General features: G+C 43.5%; 1 protein-coding gene across 3 annotated transcripts in view; it reads right to left on the reverse strand.

Annotated features, from left to right (window-relative positions):
* Positions 1–3,524: 3,524 nt before the first annotated feature.
* Positions 3,525–27,567, reverse strand: part of lrrc31 (leucine rich repeat containing 31) — a 44,779-nt gene continuing 20,736 nt past the window's right edge. For 2 of the 3 annotated variants that reach the window (XM_055645353.1, XM_055645354.1), the window contains 9 exons: positions 26,770–27,003; positions 23,963–24,109; positions 21,721–21,888; positions 21,321–21,488; positions 20,752–20,919; positions 17,433–17,597; positions 9,501–9,668; positions 7,445–7,612; positions 3,525–4,271 (listed from right to left, as the gene is read on the reverse strand). In XM_055645353.1, coding sequence (XP_055501328.1) covers positions 3,952–4,271; positions 7,445–7,612; positions 9,501–9,668; positions 17,433–17,597; positions 20,752–20,919; positions 21,321–21,488; positions 21,721–21,888; positions 23,963–24,109; positions 26,770–27,003 — 1,706 coding nt within the window. In that variant the 3' untranslated portion in view covers positions 3,525–3,951. The remainder of the gene's footprint in view (positions 4,272–7,444; positions 7,613–9,500; positions 9,669–17,432; positions 17,598–20,751; positions 20,920–21,320; positions 21,489–21,720; positions 21,889–23,962; positions 24,110–26,769; positions 27,004–27,567) is intronic. The other variant, XM_055645355.1, reaches the window with a different exon arrangement.

Here is a 27,567-nt window from a genome sequence, read left to right on the forward strand (position 1 = left end):
TCATTTTCATGAGGCATAAGCAGAAGTTATTTGTAATGTCGTCACCAGTGTCCCGCTCAGATGCCCAGTGACAATCATCAAAACTACCTGGATGCATCTTGGCCCATTGACAGCAGGGTTCCTCAGAGCAGTGTGGCGGGGCCACTTCAGCTGCATTCACTCGCCAATTACATTACTTTCAACGTCTCAGAAAAGTGTGCATGCCTGCATTTTACAAGACCTTCTTTGGTCCAACGAGTCTGTACTGACTAGTTATCCCTGTACACTAGCACTATCCTACACACACTAGGGGCAATTTACATTTTTCCAAGCCAGTTAACCTATAAATCTGTACGTCTTTGGAATGTAGGTGGAAACCGAAGATCTCAGAGAAAACCCTCGCATGTCACTGGGAGAACGTACAAACTCCGTACAGACAGCACCCGTAGTCTGGATTAACCCAGGTCACTGGCGCTGTAAGGCAGTAGTTCTACCGCTATGCCACCTTGCTGCCGTAAAGGAATCAACGTTGGCCAAGGGAATTAGCACTAAAGGGCCTGCCCCACGAGCATGCGACTCCATGAGGCAAACGCGACCTAAAGGGCTTGTCCCACGAGCATGCGACTCCATGCGGCAAGCGCGACCTAACGTGGTTGCTTGAGCCGTAACGCCTCGCAGGGCCGGTCCCACTTCGATCGCCGGAGCCGTTTGGAGTTGTGCGGAGCTGGTCCCGACATCGCGCGGGGTTCCGAAATACTGACCGTGTTCAAAAATTCCGCGCGGAAACGGCCTGCTGGCCCGCAGCCACCTCGACGCCGTACGTCACGCGCAGACTTCGCTCGAACTTCATGTCACTCACTCGACCTCCGCACGGCCCTTGCTTCTGGTTTGGTCGCGCTTGCCACATGCAGTCGCATGCTCGTGGGACAGGCCCTTAAGTTAAATGATTAGCCACGATCCTTGTGAAAAATAGATCAGGCACGAGGAGCTGAATGGCTACTCTGTCTGTTTGTTTGTAGGCATGGGCTGATAAATGTCAAGCCCTATAAGTAGCAATGTTACAAAATTTTGAGATTTTAAAAATCAAGTCTACAATTTATCCCATCAGATAAAGCATAACAATAAGTTTAATTTGACACCTAATTCACTTTCATATCTCAAGTAATAAAAAGGTTATGGCCATTTTCATACCCGGAAATTAGCATCTTGTTCCCTATTGATTTTCTATGGACATAACAAAAAAGCTGTGATCGAGGACAGTCAAAAGCCCATAACCTTCTTAAAAATTAAGAGAACTGAATGAAATTTTCAGTTATCATAGATTGAACCATTCTGAAACAAATATAAAATAATCTTACTTGGAGGACCTGAAATTAAAGCATATAATTAGTTAGTTACCCAATTGTAGCTAATTTCAAACTTCAATTACTAGATCTAAACATCTATCCATTTCTTAATAAATGATTAACATTTTTAAATAGCCTAAGTGTCCAAATAATATTCACAAATAATTCACAATAAAACATGATTTTTAAATCTCATTTACATCAATTTATAGGCCAAATGGAAGGAATTTAGTGTTCAATTGCTGTAAATTAAAGTCAATTTAAATCGGCTTTCTAGTGGGTTCCTGTGAACGCGCTGGTTTAGAACGTTCACATTGCAGTGGATTTGTGCCCTCAAAAATACTGCGGGATATAAAGAGCCCAAAATGAACTATTCGCTATAGAAAACTTTATATACAGGGTATTTAAGAAGCCCCTTTCAATGTAAAAATAAGGTACATACCTTTAATTGTTTGCTTTATGAAACTCTGGGGCTGCGAGAGGTCGCGGGTTGAGAGAGTGGTTTTTAAACTACTATAACTATTATACAAGGCCATAACAACTAATAATACCTTTTGCGACGGGGTCTTTCAGCGATTTTCCGTTAATGATTTACTAGGCTGAACATTTTCGATTGCAACAGCCTAGTAAAAATCGCGTTTTAAACCCGCCCCCTCTAAACAGCGCCAAAATCACACACACGGCCTGGGGGCAGATTCTCATCGACGATTCAGGTAGGTTTTGTAACATACCTACTATAAGTGCCAGGAAATGACACTCTCATATGAGTCAATGGAAACTTGGCTTCAGGGCAGGACTAGCAGCTTAACATAGTTAGGATAGGATACAGGAAAGGTGAAGAAGAGAGTTGATTAAAGAAACAAAGAAATGATAAACAATTTTCAAACTGAGGTATACAGAAAAGCAAATCTCTATGAAAAGTCCGAATGTGTAATAACACTTCTAGAGTAAAAGTGGACATTTCAATTTGCTTTTTCAATTTAAAAAAAAAACAGGATATAGGTTTAAGGTCAGATGAAGGAGTTCTAAAGGGTACAGAGGAATAAGCTTCTCCCCATCGCTCCAAATGAGTGGTTGATATAACCATATAACAATTACAGCACGGAAACAGGCCATCTCGGCCCTACAAGTCTGTGCCGAACAACTTTTTTTTCCCCTTAGTCCCACCTGCCTGCACTCATACCATAACCCTCCATTCCCTTCTCATCCATATGCCTATCCAATTTATTTTTAAATGATACCAATGAACCTGCCTCCACCACTTCCACTGGAAGCTCATTCCACACCGCTACCACTCTCTGAGTAAAGAAGTTCCCCCTCATATTACCCCTAAACTTCTGTCCCTTAATTCTGAAGTCATGATCTCTTGTTTGAATCTTCCCTATTCTCAAAGGGAAAAGCTTGTCCACATCAACTCTGTCTATCCCTCTCATCATTTTAAAGACCTCTATCAAGTCCCCCTTAACCTTCTGCGCTCCAGAGAATAAAGACCTAACTTATTCAACCTATCTCTGTAACTTAGTTGTTGAGACCCAGGCAACATTCTAGTAAATCTCCTCTGTACTCTCTCTATTTTGTTGACATCCTTCCTATAATTGGGCGACCAAAATTGTACACCATACTCCAGATTTGGTCTCACCAATGCCTTGTACAATTTTAACATTACATCCCAGCTTCTATACTCAGTTACCTATGAGGCATGGGATATGCACTCTGGTTCCTTTCTCTAAAAAAACAGAAAAACTATCCACTTCAATGATATTTGGAACTCACTGCCAGAGGTGACGGAATCAGATACAAATCACTCTTCCCAAGAGGCATTTAGACAAACCAGGTCTATATAGGCAATAGGCAAGGAAGAAGCAAAGAGATCTGGTGCAGGTAAATGTTGATGGGCTAAAAGGTCAGCGTAGACACTGGGGCCCAAGAGCCCGTTTCTGCACAACTCAATAACTAATATTAACTGGGATAGATTGTTATATCACGTTGTGGAGAATGTGTTCAGCCAGGATGCAGCAAGATAGTATGAGGGTGGGGGCTGCTCTGGATTTAATCTTAGGGAAGAAAACCAGGAAGGGAGTGTTTTTCTGGCAGTAGTCAAAATTCACTTTGATTTAATATAGATGCATAAAAAGGACAATTATTGTTAGTTAGAGCCCCAGATTATGCAAACTAAATGAATAGACTCAAAACCATAAGCCATATTACTACACCAAGGATTTTTAATGCAAATTATATATAGCTATCTTGACAATGACAGCAGTGATAAAGCAAATGACCTTTTGGAAGCACTGCATACTCTCCAGCCTCAGAGACCATTTCACAACAGTCACATCAAGTGCCCTCACCTCATCCAGACGTCACTGTCAGTATTTGCAACCTGTACAGTTATCCTTTTACCAAGTATCACCGTGCAAATATTTCATATACAGCCTCGTTAACCAAGTACATAGCCGACCTTTGGAAGAACACGATATAAGAATGCATCAGAAGGAATTGACGTGAAGGTTTACCCAGAGTTTGATTGTATTATAATGACCGGGCCAATTCATAAATTACTTGTGCTTTATATGTGTTCTACGTTTAGTGCTTCATCTTTCAATGTTTTTCAACAAAAGCTGACATACTAATAGGTAAAATGGATATTCCGATGATTGTTCTTGTTGTAAGTATCCAGACGTTCACGTTGGGAGGCAGTGATGACCCAGTGGTGCATCCCCAACTCCACGAGCGAGGGAAACCGAGACAGAGCATGCAACAGATCCGTCAGCCAGAGGCTGCATACTCGATGGCTCAGAGGCATAAGGCCAATGTCCAGTTCAGACAGCAACTTCAGTCCATTTATTTCCTGCAAAAACATCATCCACGATTGGTCATCGACTGTGTTATTGTACGTTAAATGCAGCATTTCGAGGCTCGATAGAAATCCAGCACTTGAGATGGACGCTGAAGAGAGAGCAAAGGCTGGAGTCAGATCTTTGATCTTTTTTTGTCCCATGTGGTAAAGCTGCAGTTCAAACTTCCCATTTCCCCTCTCCCCCACAGAGACATAACAGTCTGCAGCCCAGCTGGGCCCAAAGGTAAAAGCAGCAAAGTCTCACAGCAATCCCAACCCCACTAGAATTAGCAATCCACTGCATGGCACACATTTCAGTGACTCGTCCCGCTGCAAACCAGTAATGACAGACATTTAAGAAGATAGCTCTTAAATGCAAAGATATGGCTTGATGAAAAAGAAAGTGAAAGGTGCACTATCTAGCAATGTTACAACATTTTGAGATTTAAAAAATCAAGTCCGCAATTTATCCCATCAGATAAAGCATATCAATAAGTTTAATTTGACACCTAATTCACTTTCATATCTCAAGTAATAAAAAAGTTATGGCCATTTTCATACCCGGAAATTAGCATCTTGTTCCCTATTGATTTTCTATGGACATAACAAAAAAGCTGTGATCGAGGACAGTCAAAAGCCCATAACCTTTTTAAAAATTAAGAGAACTGAATGAAATTTTCAGTTATCATAGATTGAACCATTCTGAAACAAATATAAAATAATCTTACTTGGAGTACCTGAAATTAAAGCATATAATTAGTTAGTTACCCAATTGTAGCTAATTTCAAACTTCAATTACTAGATCTAAACATCTATCCATTTCTTAATAAATGATTAACGTTTTTAAATAGCCTAAGTGTCCAAATAATATTCACAAATAATTCACAATAAAACATGATTTTAAAATCTCATTTACATCAATTTATAGGCCAAATGGAAGGAATTTAGTGTTCAATTGCTGTAAATTAAAGTAAATTTAAATCGGCTTTCTAGTGGGTTCCTGTGAACGCGCTGGTTTAGAACGTTCACATTGCAGTGGATTTGTGCCCTCAAAAATACTGCGGGATATAAAGAGCCTAAAATGAACTATTCGCTATAGAAAACTTTATATACAAGGTATTTAAGAAGCCTCTTTTAATGTAAAAATAAGGTTTTAAACCCGCCCCCTCTAAACAGCGCCAAAATCACACACACGGCCTGGGGGCAGATTCTCATCGACGATTCAGGTAGGTTATGTAACATACCTACACTATCTGTGGCAAAATAAGGACGATGGCATCAAATTGAAGGAAAAAGCATATGAATTTGGAAATAGTCGAGGATTGTGACATGTTTGGAAAACAGCATAATTACGACGAGGGCAACTGAAATCTAAATTAAAAATTTCTACAGAAACCACCTCTCAAACAATGTTCCCGATTTCAACCATCCTTTGATCCCTTCTAACCTCCTTGCCCCAATCCTTACCCCAATCCTAAACCTAAGCACTGTTTTAGTACAGACAGTAACAGGCCCTTTGGCTCACACTGACTGCACCAACCAATTTAATCCGTTAGACATCTAAGAAACAGGCCCTTACGACCAAATCATTCATGGTGACTAAGAAATCTATCTGACCTGGTTCAATTTGTGTAATTTGGCCCATAAACCTACTGAAATCCACCTTGTCCCAGTTTTGGCCCCTCCAACTCGAGGACTAGCTTTATCTTTTTTCAATTACTACCTTGAAGCTTACCCAACTATGAGTAGATATTGTTTAAGGTCAAGACCCTTCCTCAGACTAATGCTTTCTTTCCAACTTTTCCCAGTTTCAATTAAATACTGTACACAGAAATGCCAACTTTATTTCTCTCCCACACAAGGTTAAATAATACTGCAACCTCAATATAAGCATTGAGCAAGTACATCGACAAGTATGTTATAAGTACCCAACACATATGCAAGCAGTTTAAACAGACTGCCAATCCTTTCCCAAAATCTACTGATTCTCGCCTTGGTACAGATGTTCTCAGAGGGATTTTCCCCTAGAGATCTAGATCAACTGGGAAAGTAGGCCAAGTGGCAGACCGAATGCAACATGGACAAGTGAAAGTTTGGGAAGTTAAACCATAGCAGAACATATACAGTGAAGGCAAGGCCCTGGCGAATGCTGTGGAACAGAAAAAACAAGGGTAGAGGAGCATCGTTCTACAAAATAACAACACAAATAGACAGGATACTGAAGATGACATTTAGCACACTTTCCTTGATCGTTGTGGTATTGGGTACAGGAGTTGGGATGTCATCTTACAGTTTACAAGATTTGGTGAGACCACATTTGGTGTAGTCTGCAGATTGCAGGGGTGGCACAGCAGTTAGGGCCACTGCCTTGCAGCACAAGAGACCCGGGTTTGATCCTGACCTTGAGTGTTGTCCACGTAGAGTTTGCATGTTCTCCCTGTCACGCTGTGTAATTCCTGTTACCTCCTACATCTCAAAGATGGGTTTGTATCCTAATTGGTCCTAGTATGTCGGGAGTGGATGAAAAAAGTGGGGATAACATTAAACTAATTTGAACTAATGTTGTCAGTGTGGATTCAGTGGGCTGAAGGGCCTGTTTCCAAGCTGTATCTTTAAACTAAACTAATCTGGTTGTCTTACTCTAGGAAGGTATCTCATTAAGATGCAAAGGGTGCAGAAAAGATTCACCAGTTTGCGACTAGGATCTGAGGGCTTGAGTCACAAGGAGAGACTGGATAAGTTGGGACTTCTAGCCTGGAGCGTAGGAAGATGAGGGATGACCTCATAGAAGTATATAAAATCATGAGAGGTATAGACAAGAAGACTTTCTTCCCAGGATAGAGGGGACCAGAACTGGATGGACACAGGTTTAAGGTGAGGGGAAAGGTTAAGAGACCCAAGGGGCAATTTCTTCATGCAGAGGCTGGTGCATATATGGAACGAGCAGCCAGAAGAGGCTGTAGAGGCAAATTGCTTATCAAGGTTTAAAAGACATTTAGATAGATACGTGGATAGGAAAACTTTACAGACAATTGAGATGAATATTGGTCGGCACCTTGTTTGGCAGGGAAGAGTTGGGCTGAGGAGCCTTTTTCTGTGCCATATGATTCTATGACTTATCTATTATATTGTGTTGGGAATATTCCTAGGTCCCCATGACCCTGGAATAAAAATACATACTTTGCGTAGAGTTAGTATATTTGAAACCACAATATAATGGGGTCCATTATGCCTGCACTTTGACTCATTTTAATTTACTCAGATTAACTAATTGTGAGATTACCGAGAGCTGCCATGTCGTGGCCGGTCAGGTTGCAGCTGCACAGTTTCAGCACCCGGAGGCGAGTCTCATTTTGCAACATCTGGAGAAGTTCTCCCAGATTTCCACCGAGGCTTTTATTCCAAGACAAGTTCAAGGTCTCCAGCTCTGTCAAGTGTGGGAGGGTGTCAGCTGTAAGATTATAAAATTTGAAACCGTTAATAAGCTTCCCGTTAATCTAAAGTCAGGTGGAACTGAGTGTGCAGAAACCAGTTGAACATTGTTCAAGAAGGAACTGCAGATGCTGGAAAATCAAAGGTAGACAAAAATGCTGGAGAAACTCAGTGGGTGAGGCAGCATCTATGGAGCGAAGGAAATAGGCAACGTTTCAGGTTGAAACCCTTCTTCGGATGTGTCTCGACCTGAAACGTTGCCTATTTCCTTCGCTCCATAAATGCTGCCTCACCCGCTGAGTTTCTCCAGCATTTTTGTCTACCAGTTGAACCATGTCAGGTCACATTGGACCATACTCGAGGCCTGGACTCATCCCAGAGGCCAACACTTTGCAACGTTACAGCAGGAAGGGGTCCAGGTCCACACAGCAGGGAACAGCTCTGCCTAAGACCACAAACAATTGCAGAGAGTTGCAGATGTTGCCCAATCCATCACACAGACCAGACTCCCCATCATTCACTCCATCAACACTTTATGATGCCTCAAAAATCAACCAACATGATCAAAGACCTTCCCCACTCCTTCATTCCCTCTTCTGTCCAGCTGGAAGTACAGAAGCTTGAAACTGCACACCAGACTCAGGAAGAACTTCTTGCTCTCTGTTCTCAGGCCTTTGAATGGTCACCTCTAGCCTATTGCAGACATTGGACTTTGTCTCTGAAACACTATGACCTTGAAAACTATATTCAGCACTCTGTATCTCCTCCCTTGTTCCTTTTACTTGAGTTTGACATGATTGTATTTATGAATAGTATTGTCTGATCTGATTGAATAGCAAGCAAAACTAATTTCTACTGTACCTTGGTACACATGACAATAACAAACCTAAACCTGATGCAAAGGTGCAACTGGATTTCAAGCAGCTTTGCAGCGGATGTGGCTGCCTCCACATACAGGGACACAGTGAACTGCCCCACCATACAATATAACCATGCTGATCTATCCTAGCCTCAACTCCTCTACCATTTCCCCATAACCTTCAATTCCTTGATCTTTCAAATATCAATCTCCACCTCAAACATAGGTAATGATCTGTCCTCCGCTGTTGGGATGAGAGAGTTCCAGAGATTCACCACCCCCAGGGAAGACCTTTCTATGTATCTCAGCATTAAATGACTGGCCCCTTATTTTGTGGCCTATCCTCGTGTTTGTGACTATCCCACTCGTGAAAACATATCACATCTATCCTTCTTTAGATAAAGGAACCAAAAACATGCTATTTGCCTTCTCAAGTGCTTGCTGAACCTGCCTACTAAAATGCTGTGATATAGGCACTCAAACACGTTGATCCCCTGAACTATTTGTGGTCTCTCTCCATTGACTAAATGATTTGTCTTTTGGTTCCTCTTATGCATTGCTAGACCTCATACGTCCTATCCAATCAATTGAACTACAGAATCTAACAGTTTGATGCTTTTAAATTCAATTAAGCTGTTGAAACATCAGAGACATTATTCAAATATTTCAAACATATCAAAATACTAATTACATGAATAAAGCTTGAGGATGAGGCTCAGCATTGAACAGGGTAGCCACCCGTGACAGCCAGACAGCCACGCTGGTGGATCGAAGCGGTCTGCAAGTCCTAGATGAAACTTGCTGCAAATTCGGAAATAATTCAGATGGAAATCCCGGGAACTCCCAGCGATCACTGGAGTTCTTTGGCCAGAAGGACTGCGGCAGTCAGTTTGGCGACAGGAAATGGTGGCCTTTGAGGACATGCACATCCTGAAGTAATGGAGCCATTCACAAACATAGCAAGATTACAAAATGCAACATTGCGCTTGTAACATAAATGTTTGGAAAAAGCAGCTGATGACAAAATCAAAGACAGCACAATTCTCACCTAATTCCACAATGGATTCTTTGGTTAGATTACAACTGCTGGCATTAAGATTTCTGAATTTTGGTAAAAAACGAATCCGTGCAATCAAATGCTTCACAGTTTGTCCGATGTTCTTATTCAGTGCTAAATTCAACACTTGCAGATTCTTCAGTAAGGGAATTATTTGTGCTGCAAGAATAGACAACAATAATTATATTTAATTAATAACTTCTGCTTTGTCAGGACAATCCAAAACAAATCCTATAGGCAGCATAATAGTAAGATTAAACGAGAACTTACCAGTTTGAAGTTTGATCTGTATTTTATGAGGAGGAACGTTGAGGGAATACATGAAAGAAACCCGCTTACGACGCATGCGTGTCATCCTTCAAAGCAGCGGTGTGAGGTCACAGATACCCTATATTGACCTAAAATAGCAAGATTATCAAAGAGATACCAGCTCAAGATTTGACCCTATGAGGGTGGGAGCGGAGGGCATGTATTCCCTCAACGTTCCTCCTCATAAAATACAGATCAAACTTCAAACTGGTAAGTTCTCGTTTAATCTTACTATTTTACTTCGGAGTCACGTGAGGGACTCCATGAAAGATTTCAAAGCTCTGTGACCTCATGCCGTGGAAACGAGTCCATGCTTCACAACTGCCTTGGTAGTTAGAGAGAAATTGTTAATTATATTCAAAGCATTCATACCAATTATTTAATGGAAATGATAAATAATATCGAATTAATTGAAATCATAACCCTGTATTCTTCAGGGATAAATTATCATACAGAACTTAAAATTGGTCCCCGAAAAGACGTTCCCATACTGCTAACTGGTTTGTTAACATTTCTGAAACGTATTCTCCAACAACCATCCTGCAATCCTGATGATTTGGCCCATGGATACATCAAGGCGTTTTGCTGCAGATGTAGCTGCAGCCCTGGTGGGGTGAAAATTAAATATGTTATTGTCCACTCCCGCCTATCAGACCATTTCGCGGTGGCAGAAATATGGGATATGAGTTACACTCAATGGTACAGTATCTTAAAGCTGATTAAACGCCAATTCCTTGCCTCTGATAGCCTTTTTTCTTACTGTATAACAAAACCGTACTTTATTATACAGAGGCATTGTCCTCCGGGTAGGCCATCAATTCTATGACCTGCCCCGCTAATCCTGGCCTATTTTGTTTAATAATACGGTCCTGGATCACAAACCTCAATCTTCATGCCACAATAGTGAAGCCATCCAGTCTTACTTTTAGCAATAACTGGAGCTTATACACTGTGACTAGCGCTATCAGCATTACCATTTCTAGTTAGTTATCCAGATTTAATGCTGTAGCCGGCGACCAATTCCTTAGCAAGATCAAAGCCACACTTACATTCCAAATATAGTTATGTTACTGTTTCTTGCCATTAATAACTTGACAATGCACTTTCGGCATTATTCACAGTGCTGAAACACAGTCCTCGATATTGCAGGCTGGTAAGCAACTGTAGCACCCCCGGAACATCCTTATTTCTGTGGTCCAGAAAGTTACCATGGCAGTAATTAGTCCATTTTAATAGGACCTAAATACTGTTATAGAGTAGACCTTCTTCGTGCTGCTGTGATCATGTCCACAGTTCTATCGATAGCCCCATGTCCCATAGCGGTGTTATAGAGTCTACAACCTACTAAATCAATATTTTCTATGACATGGATAGCTATCCTCAGTTACTGGATGCACCAGCAACTTAGGACTACGGCTATCGTTATACATAGTTCCAGCACCATGTCCTGTACCCCGGGAAAACCATAGTTGGGTAAGCCAATCAGGTACTAAGACATCCCCAATGCCGATTCCTGTTGAATGTCCCTTCGTACCCCAAATTTATAACTAGACAAGGAGGTAATACATAAATGGAAACCCCTCCCGTAGTGCAGTGAAAAACAGCATCTGTAGCTTCTGCCTCAGGATCTGGTATCAATGATACATACCTCGGTAACTGGTGATTTAACCCCGGATGCAATTCTAATATCCGGCCTTACCTACTTTACTGATTTTAGCAAATACCATCTATCCAACATCCATTTAGTACTTCCAATAATTTTTCGTGGCCTGGTGTCTGCCACTGATTTAGTATCCCTGGTAGATATGTAGCCCATAACCAAATATTCCTTTGGACACACCATTCCCAACTTTAATTTGCCAATTCATCACAAGCTGGTGATATCTTTCCACCCATATGACTTAAATATGCCATCACCGAGGTATTATCTATCTACCATCTAGCATGCTGCAGTTTCATTCCTGAGCAATAAGCTTTTTGCCCATGAAATGCACTTAACATTTCTAACCCTTAGTGTTATGTAGGTTAGCTTCTTATATATTCCATCTCCCCCATAGCTCGAGATGGTATCAGTTGTACCATAACCAATTGCACTGGCGTCTGTTTGTAATAGCACAGACGGGTTGTGAATAACTATTGGGTTTGGAGCAATACTTAACATTGTGTTCCCCCACATTGTAATTCTTTTATAGCTTCTATCATTTTTCCCATTGGCCAAAATAAATGACCTCTATAATATATGCACCCATAAAACTCTGTGGCTTTCCATATTAGTAAAGTCATTAACATATTAAATGTGTTAATGGTGTCAATTTTGACTTAAGTGGATGGATAATGAATCCCAGCTGTTCAAACAATTGTATAGTGGCAACCACTGGCTAACATGCCGATTCATAAGTTATTCCCACAATAAGGATATCATCCAACTATACCATTACTCTATGATTTTGGTGTTGCAGCAGTCCCAACGCTGGTTTAAAATATTTCCCCCTGTTGGATATTGAGTAGCAAGGATCTTAAAGATTAATACTTGCCATACAGTAGCCTGCTGAACACTAAGTCTTTAGCACTGCTAAAAATATCCATTTTTAAAATGAATATATTGCACAACATTGTGAAGTATTGATAATCCATAATAATACGGCAACCCCCATCTTTCTTATTTCTAATAAAGATATTTTAGACAAATCCTGTTGTTCAGGTTTGGTTTATTCCATTACCAGCATGTATATCTGTCCGGTATATGTTGTACTGGAGGGTTTTGTTTGTGTAGAAACTCTATCAGATATCCCTTAAAACTGCTAAGGATATATCTGTCCATAGATATATTACACCACGCTTCAACATGAAGTTGCAATATCCCTCCAACTTCCGTGCTCCCTATTAATGCTGGAGCCCCAAATTCACCTACCTCCATGGTATTGGTGGTAACCAAGTTATTTTTCTTGGTTTCATATGCGGTTGTGGAGAGCCTAATGGTTAATGTTACTTATGCATCTTCCACAGTGGTCGCCCCGGCCCAAACCCTAAACAGGACGCTGCTGCTGGGTACCTCTGCCCAATTCTTTGTAGTATAATACAAAAACACTACCTCTCTTAGGATGCACATGAGGTTGATGTCTTCCCCAGATAACCTTTGGATGCTTTAATCAGCCCCAAAGTGAAGCCTCCTCGCCAATTCTTTACCTGTTTAGACAGGTCTCCCCCCCCAAATAACGGGGTGTATAGCCCTTTGCTTACATAGTATAGCGAACTAGGGTCTAGAGCTGGCTTAATGGCCCTTCAAACTGCACATTCCAAAAAAAATAGTGCTAATGGCATCCTTGTGGTCACTAATATTGTACACCTTATTTAACATGCGGGCCAAAGCTGTTATGCCCGCCATGAGACCTTTCAGAGTATTACGGATTTTCCCAACTCCTAACGGCCTTCCCAACATGTCTGCAAATGCACCTGTGACAATGGCTACATTAAGAGCACCACAATATTCCGGGGTATAGAAGCCTTGCCAATACTTCAGCAAAATATTAGCTTGAAGTTGATGGGTGGACACACAGTCCTTCAATACTCACAGCCATCCTCTCGCAATCATTCTCCGTGAGTTCTGCTGGCAGTACTGCTCATCATGTTTGGCAGGTTGTTTTCCCCCCCTTCAATAGGGGACAGTGGCTCCATCACCTGCTCAGGCTTTACCCCGTCAGACCTTCCATACCCTCCTAAGAGGCGTCCGACATTTCATGCAGCCCATATGGGAAACTGCTGTGGGACTTATATTATTATTTGCCCACTGTGGCTACCTCCAATCCCGGAGCCTGCCAATATGGAGAATTTTACTCCAGCAAACCGCTCCAGCCGACTTACATGCTCTCGGGCACTCGTCGTCGCGGGTGCTTAATATATGGGACCGCTCCTGCCGACCTTGGTGCTCTCGGGCACTAGTCGCACGCGGTATATCCCACAGCCCGTCCCCATGCCTACGGGCACTGGACCGTTCCCCATGGTCCTGGTCCTCACGGGCACCTCTACCCATTTAGGGTGAAGTTTGGCACTCGCTCCCATCTGGGAGATGCTGGTGCCGACATTTATAGCTGGCTGCTGCTGGTCATTAAACAACAGCCCTTCAGCTCTATACTGACATCAGTAGCTGGCTCCCTGCTGTTCAGCATCCCACCAGTAACGACCTGTGGCTGTGGCCTGCCTTCCTTAGGTGGCTCCCTGCTGTTCAGCAACACACCAGTCTCTTCAGAAATACAGCAAGCACTCTGGAAAAAGCACCAAAAAAGGTAAGGGAAATTTGTTCTTACCTGTACTGGTTTTCAGCCTGCCGTTTTCGGAGGAACGTCCTTCCTCCCGCAGCCCCACAGACCCCGTAGCGCAGGTCCATGGGCTGCTGTTCCCGATGTCAGCTCTCTCTCTCCCCGGGTGGTGCAGCTGCTTTAATCAGCTGCGGAGCGCCGAACAACTGCGTCTAAAAATAGACCCGACTTGGTCTAGAAACTCCCCGGGCCGTGTAGCTTCGTTTCCCGCCCGGCAGCAGTGTCTTGCCGGTGCGGGGAGCAACGTCGGGCACAGCTGTTCTGTGCTAAAAATAGCCGTTTGGGAATCCCCTCCAGAGGGTTCGCGCTAACGGCTGCTGCTGGCTGGTTCTGGCTGCAACATTTCTACAGTCTCCCTCCAGCTCCTGCAGCTTCTTGTATTTCCTACCTGCAAGGTAAGTGGAAAAATTTTGCAGTCTCTTACCTGCTTCTTTGCCTTTCTCTCTAGGGAGACGTCGTCTCCCACTTCTGACTCCTTCAATGCGTGTATGCGATATGACACGCATGCGTCGTAAGCGGGTTTCTTTCATGGAGTCCCTCACGTGACTCCGAAGTAAAATCACAGGAAACCCGCTGGATGGAGGATCAACATCAAATAACTTCCTTGTTTGGCTGAGTTATGTCCTAATACTCGACTTCCTCTCACAACTTGCTGTTCTAGACTGGAGATTAATTTTACAATTTCACCCGATCATATACATTGGAAGACAAACAGTTAAGCCTCCAGACGAACCACCTGCTTATTTTATGCAAATGCCAGACACTAGACCACTAGAGATCATTGCAAAGCCTCTCCTGCCAAGAGCAATATCATCTCAATCCTTTACCTTGAGTAAACATGTGTAGGAAGGAACTGCAGATGCTGGTTTAAACCGAATATAGACACAAAATGCTAGAGTAAATCAGCGGGATAGGCAGCATCTCTGGAAAGAAGGAACGGGTGACGTTTCGGGTCAAGACGTCAATTCGAAATGTCACCCATTCCTTCTCTCAAGAGATGCTGTCTGTCCCACTGAGTTACTCCAGCACTTTGTGTCCATCCTTGAGAAAACAGACAGTCTTATCTGGAGATTAGATGGAAGATATGGAATAAAGCCATTTGTCCCACATCCTCAATAAGATCGAGTAGTTGCACAGAGTAGGTGAATCGATGACCAGAATCGGAGGGGTAACTTTTTCACACAAAGGGTGGTGGGTGTATGGAACAAGCTGCCAGAGGAGGTAGATGAGGCTGGGACTATCCCAACGTTTGAGAAACCGGTAGACAGGTACATGGATAGGATAGGTTTGGAGGGATATGGATCAAACACAGGCAGGTGGGACTAGTGTAGCTGGGATATATTGCCCAGTGTGGGCAAGTTGGGCCAAAGGGCCTGTTTCCACACTGTATCAATCCATGTCTCTATTCCCTTAATACCTGTAAATCTATCAATTCGTGTTTTGACGTGAAGATTCAGTCACCTTGTTTATTCAAAATACAGATCTAATTCATTTTGCCATGTGCAGCAAACCCATCATCCCAAGACCTAGTCGAGCTAAAGGTTTTGAAACATTGGCTTGGCCACATCTACAATAATTGTGCAATTCCGGTCACCACACTGTTGGAAGTATATGACTGCACTGGAGAGAGGAGATTTGTCAGATTGTTGACAAGATTGGAGCATTCCAGTTAAGGAGAGGGTGGGTTCCTTTTCCCTAGACTCAGTGCTGCCCTGATTGAGGTCTATAAAACTATATACTCCAGGAAGAATAATTGGGTAGACAGTTAAAAAGTTTCTTGTCCATAATGGTTTTTTTTTTTTTAAAACAAGGGCATAGGTATAAAGGTGAGAGGTCAGAGATTCACAGAGGGGAAATTATTTTCCACACTGATTTGAATCTGTAATGCAAGATTCAAGTATCATATTTCCGAACACAGAACAATGAAATACTTGCAGCAGCACAACAGGTTTGTAAACCCAGTATTCATTCGATAACATAATGAACAAAGTACAATGAAACAATATTAGTGCAAAACAAAGTAAAGGCCACCAGGTTCTTGGTCACTTGTCTATATCCGCTTAAAGGTACTTTGCTTCCTCCTCCCTTCTCACAATCACGCAGAGTCTAACCAGAAACAAATTTGCAAGTTTAACATTTTGTTCCACAAATGAGCAGATGCGAGTCAAAGCAGAGATCCCAAGTCACAGCAAGGGTGGAGGTTGTTGGAATGTGCTGCACCTCAGGCAGCTACTGGAGGCAAGGGTGGAGGTTGCTTGGCCTCTGACAGACTTAAATCATGATTGGCCATTGGCGAGTGTCATATGTTATATAATGGCAGAACTGTCATATGCTGAGAGAATGGAGCGGCTGGGCTTGTACAGTCTTGAATTTAAAAGGATGGGCGGATATCTTATTGAAACATATAAGATTATTAGGGGTTTGGACACGCTAGAGGTAGGAAATGTGTTCCTGATGTTGGGGGGAGTCCAGAACCAGGGGCCACAGTTTAAGAATAAGGGGTAAGCCATTTAGAACGGAGACGAGGAAACATTTTTTCACACAGAGTTGTGAGTCTGTGGAATTCTCTGCCTCAGAGGGCGGTGGAGGCCGGTTCTTTGGATACTTTCAAGAGAGCTAGATAGGGTTCTTAAAGAGAGCGGAGTTAGGGGATATGGGGAGAAGGCAGGAACGGGGTACTGATTGTGAATGATCAGTCATGATCACATTGAATGGCGGTGCTGGCTCGAAGGGCCGAATGGCCTACTCCTGCATCTATTGTGTACTGTGCCAGAAAACTGGATCACAGCAAATGCAATTATTTTTTCTAATGAGGATAGTTGTGACAAGTTAACTAATTACACGTGTCTGTCTTATGTCAGAGACTGGGAATTCATTGGGAAAAAAAATTCTGAGGGGCAGAATTCATCAGCACTTAGAAAGGTAGGGACCAATCATGCATTGTTGGTGGGAGATTCAAGGTTCATTTAAGTGTTTGGGAGATAAATGTATAGATGACATTGTGCCTTTCATTTATAAATCCACAATAGAAAGCAAACATTAATTTGTTCAAAATCCTTAACACTCACCCCTGGCAGCACGTTGCAGGCAACCACACCCCTGTCCCTCCCTGCCTCTGAGGAAAAATACAAGATCATAACCAATAGTTCCAATCCAGGCATCCTTCTGGTAGGGAGGGATCTGATTTTCTTATCAAAAACCGAGTCTGACAATTAGCACAGTCTATCTGGGGACCTTGGCCATGGACATATTGTTCCTCAAGAATTACGTTCCCACAGTTCATTGGATGCTTACTCACTCAGAGCAGAAACATCATCTTCAGTCAACGAACACTCGTGGATATCAAACACTTGGAGTTGAGTGACATTCAGTAAATGTGTTGCTGTCTCCTTGAAGCCATCACCAATGCCATTACAAGATAAAACCATTTTCTTCATTTCGGGTACATAATTCAGTGCAGTACCTGCAGAAAGAAGAGGCAATTATCCTTAAAATAGTTGCATACTTTGTTCGAATGTTGAAGGTGACATCTGCCAGAAGCTTACTGAATAAACAATTGGATACGTTTGTCAAGACATATTGGAACTGAGCAAATCAAAGTCGATGTCTGTGTTGGCATTGTGGAGTATCTTCTTAGATTGCAGGCTGATAGATGTTTTGATGAAATGGAACACAGCAACAGGCCCTAATGCCCACTATGTCTGTACTGAACATGAAGCCAAGTTAAACTAACTTCCTGTGCCTGTGATCCACATCCCTCTATTCACTGCACATCCATGTATCTCTCGAAAAGTCACTGAAATGCCCCAACAGTATCCACCTGCAACACCACCCCTGGCAGCACGTTGCAGGCAACCACAACCCTTTAAAAAAATCGTCATGCATATCTCCTTTAAACTTTTCCTCTTTTACTTTAAAGCTACAACCTCGAGTTTTTCCGCATTTCCACCAGAGTAAAAAGATTCTGTCTACCCATTCTATGCTTCTCAGTTTTGTACACTTCATTAAGCTCTTCCGGTTTCCACTGCCTCTGATGTACCAGAGAAAACAATCCTCATAACCAATAGTTCCAATCCAGGCATCCTTCTGGTAAACCTCTTCTCTACCCTCCCCAAAGCCTCCACACCCTTCCTGTAATGGGGTGACCAGAACTGCTCCAAGAGTTTTATAAAACAGCTTCATGACTTCCTGACTCCTCTACTCAATGCCCAGAGCATTGACAGCGAGCAATACCATCTGCTTTCTACCAGTGTTGCAACATTCAGGGTGTTATGAACTTGGAACCCAAGATCCTTCTGTGTATCAAAGGTCTTCCCATCAACAGTAAACTTTTCCCATACATTCAATTTCTCAAAGTGCAGCAACTCACACGTGCTCAGCTTAAACTCCATCGGCCATTTCTCTGCTCATACCCATAATTGATCTATATCCCGCTGTATCCTTCCATAGGTTTTTTTCCCCGCTGTCCACTGCTTCACCAATTTTTGTACTGTTGTAAACTTACAAATCAACCCATAGAGGTCTCAGCACAAATCATAGTAAATGGGACTAGTTTAGATGGGGCACCTTGGTCGGCATGGACGAGTTGGACTGAAGAACCAGTTTCCGTGCTGGATGGCTCTATAATGAACACTATTGATCACAAACCTCCAGCCAAAATAACCCCATTCCACCACTAATCTGTCTCAATGCCACCAGCGGATGCCGCACGATGGCTGCCTCGCCAACGGTCTGTCTTTGCCTTTTCCTTCTTTGTGTTTTTAGTTTGTTGTAAAATGTATGTTTTAGTTTATCTTTAGTTTTGTATTATGTGGGGGGTGTGGGAAACTTATTTTATCTCTTTCCTCGATGGAGATGCGACATTTTCCATGCCATATCTCTGCTCGCGCTGTGGCCTAACATTGTGGAGTTGGCGGCCTCTTGTTTGGGACTTCTAGAGAGCTCCAAAACCTGTGGACTTTAACATCTTGGAGCGGGTGATCCCTTTGCCAGGGGTCGGCCTTTGGTACTCCAACCTGCGGGAGCTGCAACTCTTAATATCGTGGAGCTCACTCGCTGTCCCTGGTTGGGGACCGACTTCGGGGACTCCAAGCTGCAGGAGTTCAAACGACCCGATGTGGGAGCTTAGACCGCCCTGACATCGGAGCTCGATCGCCAGTTGCGGAAAGTTCGACTCTCCCAACTGCGGCAGGAAAGATAACTTTATTGCATCCATCACAGTGGGGAATGGGGAGGAGCCGTTGTGGTGGATGTTTATGTCCATTTTTATATAGTTGTGTGTCTTGGAGCTTGTTTGTTATGACTGTATGGCAAACCAAATTCCTCGTATGTTGCAAAACATATTTGGTTAATAGATTACAATTATGATTATGATGAGAAAACCTTGGTCCCATGCATCCGCATTTTGGATCAGCGTACCATATGGGATTTTATCAAATGCTTTACTGAAATTCATGTAGATAACTCCTAACCTCATGAATCACCATTGCCACCTGCTCACTTCAATTGTCCATCATCTGGAACGTTTACTCTCCAGCATTGATGGGTGTGTCTAAATTGGAGGAATGGAGTTTTACGATCAGTCACAGCCCCACTCCCTCAACTACACCAGAGACCTTTACTGTTGCCACGGTGCCCTCCCCCTTGGAGGTTGCTCTGATCCCTTTAACTGGCCGACAGGCCTGGAGCGGCCAATCACCAGCATCACTGCTGACAGCCAAGTCCAATTAGCTGCTATTGGTTGGCCACTTGAACCTTGTCAGCCTACTCTCTAGACAACCCAGGCTTTTGAGCCAGAGGGGGAGAGTAGAGATGAGAGGGGAAGTAGAAGAGACATTGGAAGGAAGAAAGGAGCAAGGCAGATGGTGTGGGCCTCCCTCATAGTTGTGTACCCTTGGCACAGGTACGAGAAAGACCAGGCCACTGGGACAGACCTGAGACAACCAGTGAAATCCTGCGGTCAAAACTGGACTGCTGCGAAAAGAAGCCCTAGACAGCCAGCGCCTCTACCTGAGGCCAAGTCCGAGGGGCCGGGGAAAGCCTGAGATATCGGAACCTCTTCCAACCCACAGCCAGCGTGGCCTCTTCCAGCCCAGAGCTGAGCCGTAAGGAAGAAACCTGTACCATCAGCCACTCCTCTTGAGCAAGGGTGAACCACAGGAAGAAGCCTGAGATCACCTTGCCTCCTCCGTCAAAGACCAGGACTAAGCTGTTGGGATAAGCCCAAAATCACCAGCGTAATGGTGCATGCATTCTGACGGTGAGGGACAGTGCCCTCAAGCGGTCCTGGACTTTCATACCTCTGTGATATAGGATAAACCATGTGGGTTAACCCTAGTGCGACTGTCGGTGTGCTCACTATTGAAGCCGCGTCACTCCCTGACACCACTCACTCTAGACAAAGGACCAAGACAGCAGGCATTAACTAGTGACAGGAAGGGCAAAGTGCAGGTGTCGGCATTCATAGTTGTGGAAAGTTTTCCTGTGTCAACATAAACTCTCCTCAACAGCACCAACAACATACCACCATCAGCCATGCAGGCTGGATGCAGCTTTTCAGGAGAAAGAACAAAAGACAAAGAAGAGTTGATGTGACTTCAGACTATGTTAGAACTTACCCAACATCTGAACGCCAACTTGTGTTAGGCCACAGTTGCGTAATTTTAACACTTGCAGATGTGGAACATGTCTTAGTTCCTGAAATAAAGTTGCTAAACCGCATCCAATGCTTCCATTCATGGACAGGTCCAGAACCTCCAAATCTGTGGTTACAGATAGAGCCTTCCCTATAGAATAGAAAATACAAATAAAACAGTGCTCAGGATGTAATGAATGCACAGTTCCACAGTTCATATTTTCCCTATTTTAAACAGTAGCGGACATCACTTGAAATACAAGATCTTCTCCTGTCTGGGACTAGGGATCAGAGTGCCAGAATGAAATGTCAGCCAAGTTAGTTTTAATAAATTGTATATACTTCTGTCAGGTCTCCCCCTCAGCCGACAATGATCCAGAGAAACAATCCGTTTATCCACCCTCTCCTAATAGCTAATTCCACCTAATCCAAACAACATTCTGGCAAACCACTGCTACATCCTCACCAAATGCTGCACATCCTTGTGTAGTGGGCAACCAAAACTGCAAGACAAATATTGTTTAGAGCGCTTGAGCGGTTATGATCAATTACCCAAGGCCACGCCATCTTCTTCCGTCAGATTACAATCAACCAGCTTTAGAATCTTCAATGTAGAGTGTGTCTGAAGTTTCTGAGCAAAGAGAGAGAGGTTCCCTCCCAGCTCACTGTTCCAGGATAAATCGAGCTTTTCAATGTTGACCAAAAGCTGGACAGAGTCACCTGCAATGGAATGCCACAATTAGCCTTCACTTTATTCCCTGTAAACATTTGCTTCAGAATTAGTGTTTTCTACCTTTGTGTCACAAATCAGATGAGGGTTCAGATGCTAAATCTCCGTGGAGAGTCAGTATTCTCACACAAGGAGAAATTAACGAGGAAACTGCATTATCAGGCTTTTTCCAAAAGACCATCATCGAAATTTAGGAAGAAACTGCCAATGCAGTGCACCTACCTAGTGAGGAAATGTCGAGCTCGGAGAGTTGGCAACTGGCCAGCTCAAGCACTCTCAGCTGGGGCGTATGTTGCAGGTGGCTGCACAGCAATTTCACAGCTCCACCTGGTAACTCGTTCCAGGACAGGTCCAGCTCCTCCACAGATGGTACATTTGGCAGCAAGGCAGCTGTAGAGAGGAGTCATTGATAGCCAGTTACTGCATGGAAGCGCAAGGATGTAGTCTGAGCAGTACAACTAGAACCATCTCAGTGGCACCTAGGAGCAGGCTGAAAGTACATGAGGCTTCTTTAGTTATTTTACTGCAGAGATACAGCATGGAAACAGGCCCTTCGGCCCACCGAGTCCACACTGACCAGTAGAATTATCCTACACTAGGGACAATTTACAGAGTGCCAATTAACCTGTTCGTCTTTGGAGTGTGGGAGGAAACTGGAGCACCCAGAGAAAACCCACGCAGGTCATGGGGGGGACATACAAACTCCGTACAGACAGCACCTGTAGTCAGGATCTAACTCGGGTCTCTGGCACTCTAAGGCAGCAACTACCGCTGCACTATGATTCACACTAACAAATAATGTGGGATTGATACAAATCAGAAGGGATGCATCTCCGCGCAATAAGGGCCACCCTTGCAGAAGCAATTGCCATTGAGGAAGATTTAAACTAGTTTAGTAAGATGATAAAATACTTTAAAAGGGAATAAGCGAGTTCGGTATTCAGACTGCGCATACCCAGGTCATAGGTCATTCGTGATAAACAGCTGAGCTGCTGTGTTTCATCCGTAGACAAGATCAAACCCGGGTCTCCGGCGCTGCAGGTGCTGTTGAATTGCTACTGGAGTTGTACAGATAATGTAGAACAAGTGCGAACGGGTGATCTCACTACCGTCCCCGTCCCCTCGGAGATTTGACAATTGTTGCCCACCATCTTCACTATCTACAATACAGCCACTTTTGAGCCATCTGCAAACTTGCTAATCATGCCGTGTACGTTCTCATCCAAATAATTGACACAGATGACAACCAGCAATATGGCCCAGCACCAAAACCCTCCCACGCCCTCTCCACCCCTGACTGTAGGCTGTGTGCACATTGGTCTTCATCGGTTCGAAGGCGCTGTCAAACGCAACTCACCCTGTCTCCATGTCAACATCTGCCCCCTCCTCTCTCTCTCTCTCCGCTGTTACACCCCGCTGTCGCGCGCTACCGGCACGAGAAGCAACCTTCCACCATCACCCTCTGCTTCCTTCCATTGAGACAATTTTCTATCCATTCAGCTATCTCTCCTTGAATCACATGGGATCTAACCTTCCAGAGTATACAACAGCTCTGTCTTCATCTACTTTGTCTGCCTTCATCAAAATTTTTGGTCACATCCTCAAATATTCAAGATTCAGGAGACATGACCTCCCATGTACAAAACCATGTTGACTATCCCTAATCAAGCCCTGTCCATCTAAACACCTATATATCCTGTCCCTTAAAATACTCTATAGTAAATGTCTGACCACAGACATCAAGCCCACTGGGCAGCAGATCCCAGCTTTTTTCCCTACAGACCTCTTTGAACAATATTTGCAACGCTCCAGTCTTCCGGCACCTTGCCTGTGTTTAACAACGACTCATAAATCTCTGTGAGGCCTCCTGCAATTTCCTCTCAAGTTTCCGACAGTGTCCTCGGATATATCTGATAATGAATTGAATTAGATTTGCCTTGTCAGATCATTTCTAGAGAGTCACGTGGCAGTACCAATTGTGGAGGTAGATTTGTGTGTGCCTTGTATCAATGCTTAAAGAAAATGGCTCCTATTATTTCTGACGTAATAGAAAGATGTAAAACTGGAGGGGGTTTGTGGAGCATTGCAAGAAACAGTTCAAGAGAAGATATTACATGTGATGCACCAACTACAACTGATTGCAGTCCCTTCCATTTGGAAGCATAAGAGTTCATTGGAGGAGAATGTTATCATCAACTGGATTCAACAGAAGGGATAGAGGAGTTTTCACAATCATCATGGATGTTAGAATCATTTTAACACAAGCCAGCAACACAATGTGGAGCGAGTGTTCCAGGCACAAATGCTGTAGCAGACTGGACTTGAAAGGATGGAGACCTTGCACAGGATTGCAAGGACACAAGCTATATATGTGATACTGCTCTTTGATTCGATGTATCAAGGCATCTAGGTGCCAGAAACACTTGCAACCTGGGCAAGAATGAATGAAATTGGATAAACTTACCCAGCTGGCCAACATCATTCGTGGTGAGCTGACAGTTATTGAGATTCAAGCACTTGTGGTCTGGCTTCTTTCCCAACTTGTCCATGAATTCAGCGACTTGCTCCCACTTTCCTGCAGTGTCCTCAACATCTGCAAAATTCAATTCATCTTGACACAAAAATAATTGTAAGAACACATAGAGATGGAGGTGAAGATTTCACAGTTGCAACCCTCGGTCACTTTGTTAATCATCCTCCAGACTACGTACTCAATGAGAATTCAGCAACCTTGATTATCGTTTAATCCGCGGAGCAGTGTTGGTGTTGACAAAATGCACGTCCCCGTTAGGGTGGAGGGCTAGGCATGCAAACGCAAGGAAGCTTGGCTGATGAGGGATATTGAAGCAATGGTCAAGAATAAGAAGGATGCATGGGGTAGGTTTAGGCAGCTGGGATCAAGTGCATCCCTGGAGTTTCAGGAACTAAGGAGTAAACTAAAAAAGGAAATTAGAAGGGAAAAAAGGGGACGGGATAACTCAGGCAGATAACATGAAGGACAATCCCAAGAGATTTTATAAATAAGCGTATTTATAAAGGGTACCTAGATAGAGATTCCCTCAGGAATCAAAGTGGTCACCTCTGTGTGGTGCCACAGGAGATGGGCAAGGTCCTCAATGAGTATTTCTCCATTGTATTTAGTGAGGAGAAAGACAGGAGTATGGAGGAACTTGGGGCAGTCAATGGAAGTGTCTTGAGAGCAGTCAGTGGTACGGTCGAAGAGGTGCTGAAGGTAAACAAATCTCCAGGGCCTGATCAGATACAGTATATCCGAGGACATTGTGGGAAACTAGAGAGGAAATTGCTGGAGCCCTGGTTGAAATTTATGAAGCGTTTTTAAATATTGGAGAGGTGCCGGAAGACTGATGGGTGGCAAATGTTGAGTCAATAATTAAGAAGGGCGGCAGGGAAAATGCTGTGAACCATAGGGCCAGTGAGCTTAACGTCTGTAGTTGGAAAGTTACTATTCTTCTTCTTCTTCTTCTTATTGCGTATGGCGTGCACAGCCTAAAGTTGTAGGACAACTTGTTCTATTTGATCTTATTTGATTGTGCACGCCGGGTTGATTGCATTCGTCGAAACAGGGCGGACCACGTGAAGGTTGCAATCTCCCACTCGAGAGGTTATTCTGAGGGATAGGTTATACATGCATTTAGATGGACAAGGGCAGCTTATGGAGTGCTTTCGGGAGAGGTCTATACTTTGGAGTGCAGGAGGATGAGGGGTGTTCTTATAGAAATGTATAAAATCATGAGAGGAATAGATTGGGTAGATGCACGGAGTCTCTTGCCCAGAGTAGGTGCATCGAGGACCAGAGAACATAGGTTTAAGATGAAGGGGAAAGGTTTTGACAGGAATCCGAGGGGTAACCTTTTTGCACAAAGGGTAGTGGGTGCATGGAACAAGCTACCAGAGGAGGTAGCTGAGGCTGGGACTATCCCAACGTTTAAGAAACAGTTAGACAGGTACATGACTAGGGCAGGTTTGGAAGGATATGTACCAAACGCAGGTAGGTGGGACTGGTGTAGCAGTGACGTGTTGGCTGTTGCGGGCAAGTTGGGCTTGTTTCCACACTGTATCAGTCTATGACTAACATCATAATGGAAGTGACTGCCTACACAATACATTAACAATCATTAAACAGGTACCTTTACAAACCAATCCAAGTGAATATGCACCTCACCTTCTCTTTCAACTTTAAAGAGAAACACCTGGGAGAAATCTGTGGTTATTGGGGTCTGGGAAAGTGGAAAGAGGGTGAGCATAGGATGAATATGGATGGGTGCCCACTAATCAGTTGGGATATGGTGTGCTGAATGGACTGTTTTCATGTTGTATGACTGACTCAAAGGGGTTTCTGTACAAAAGTAGAGAAATCTTAAAACTATATTGGCGAGGAATCATTTTGAGTACAGTTTTATTCCCTTATAATCATTGAACATAAACAGGCCGTTTGGCTCCCAGAGTGTGACGTACCCAGGGAATGGGGCAGACATGAAGCAAGTTGCCAAATGAAGTGGTACAGGTGGATACGATTGTGATATTTAGAAGACACTTGGATGGAAGGGCTGGGAGGGATACGGGCCATGCGTATACAAGCAGGACTAATTTTGTTAGTCAACATGGACAAGTTGGGCCAAAGGACTGTTTTTTGTGTTGTTTTAGCTCTCTGCCTACTAATCCCATTTTATTCATCCCAGAATACATTATCTTCCTGAAGATTTGATCGTATTTCATATTGGAGTAGGATTGTCTGCTCTTGTTATGGTCTCAACTGCCTTTGGTGCTGCCAGTTCTGGAACATATTGTCAGGCCCCTGTTGTACTAAAGACACTCCATTTGTTGAAAAGAACTGACCAAAGCCAGGCTTCTATGATGGTGTGTATGCAGGGGAAGATTGAGCAGCACTATCTAGACGAGCATTGTGGTGTATTTATACTGAAGTGTAAGGCTCCGTGCACATGTATTGGTGTGTCACCTCCTCATATCCATAATGGCCACCTCTGCTCACAACCAAATGTGCAAACGGCAAACCCTTAATGTGACATTATTGTCTTCTATTCCTGATGCTGAACATACTTGAAGCACTTTGTTGCAGCCTCATTACATTGCACATCTTACCAATTTACATTTACCCCCAAACTCTTTAAGCCAAAAATGATTGTAAGAATGTATCGAGGAAACTAACGCAGCAGGTCAGATAACACAAATCCCATCTTAACAGAGTGATTGGTCTCTGAAGATTTAACAAATAAATAAACAGATGCTCACCTGATAATGCCTGTTTATTCTTATCAGTTTCAGAATCGGGTGACATTTCTTCCAGTTCATTCTTATTTGTCGAGTAGCCACTTTTAAGAGAATTCTCAGACTGCTTGAAAAATCGAGACACTGAGGATTGAGGCCATCTCTCCGCAAAAGATTTGTTGCTCCAGATTTGGTTGACAATCAGGTCAAAGGGGGACCTGGACTGCTTGGCAGTTTCTTTCTTGTGATGTTTGGAATCTAAAATAACATTTCCAAAAGCACAACATTGCAGATGCTGAAAATCACAGTAATGAAGAAATGGTTAAAGTGTTCCGGTCAAGCAGCATCTGCAGAGAGAGAAACAGTGAAATATTCATCTGTTTCACTCTCCAGACACTGCCAGACTTTAAGCAGTCTGTTTCACGTCATTGTGATACAATTGTTACAGCACAGGAGGCCACCATTTGATCCACTGAGTCGCTGCAAACTGCTCAGAACAATCTCAGGGCTCGCAATTAATGGTTGCCCGGGTGCCATTGACCACCCAAAGTGCCGCTGGGCAACCTAAATGCCGAGTCATTTTGCCCGGCTTGGCAGTGCAGATACTGGTTTATACCGAAAATAGACACAGAAAACTGGAGTAACTCAGCAAGTCAGGCAGCATCTCTGGAGAGAAGGAAGGTGATGTTTTGTGTTGGCGGCGACTGTAGTGCGGGTCAAAGATACTAGGTGAGGTGTGACGGAGGGTCAGAGCGAATGACAGCCCTGACAGCGGCTCCACCTACTCCTCCTCCTACCGCACCCCGCCCGCCCTGGTAGCGG

The sequence above is a fragment of the Leucoraja erinacea genome, chromosome 14 (genome assembly GCF_028641065.1).
Source record: "Leucoraja erinacea ecotype New England chromosome 14, Leri_hhj_1, whole genome shotgun sequence".
In the NCBI taxonomy this organism is placed as follows: domain Eukaryota; kingdom Metazoa; phylum Chordata; class Chondrichthyes; order Rajiformes; family Rajidae; genus Leucoraja; species Leucoraja erinaceus.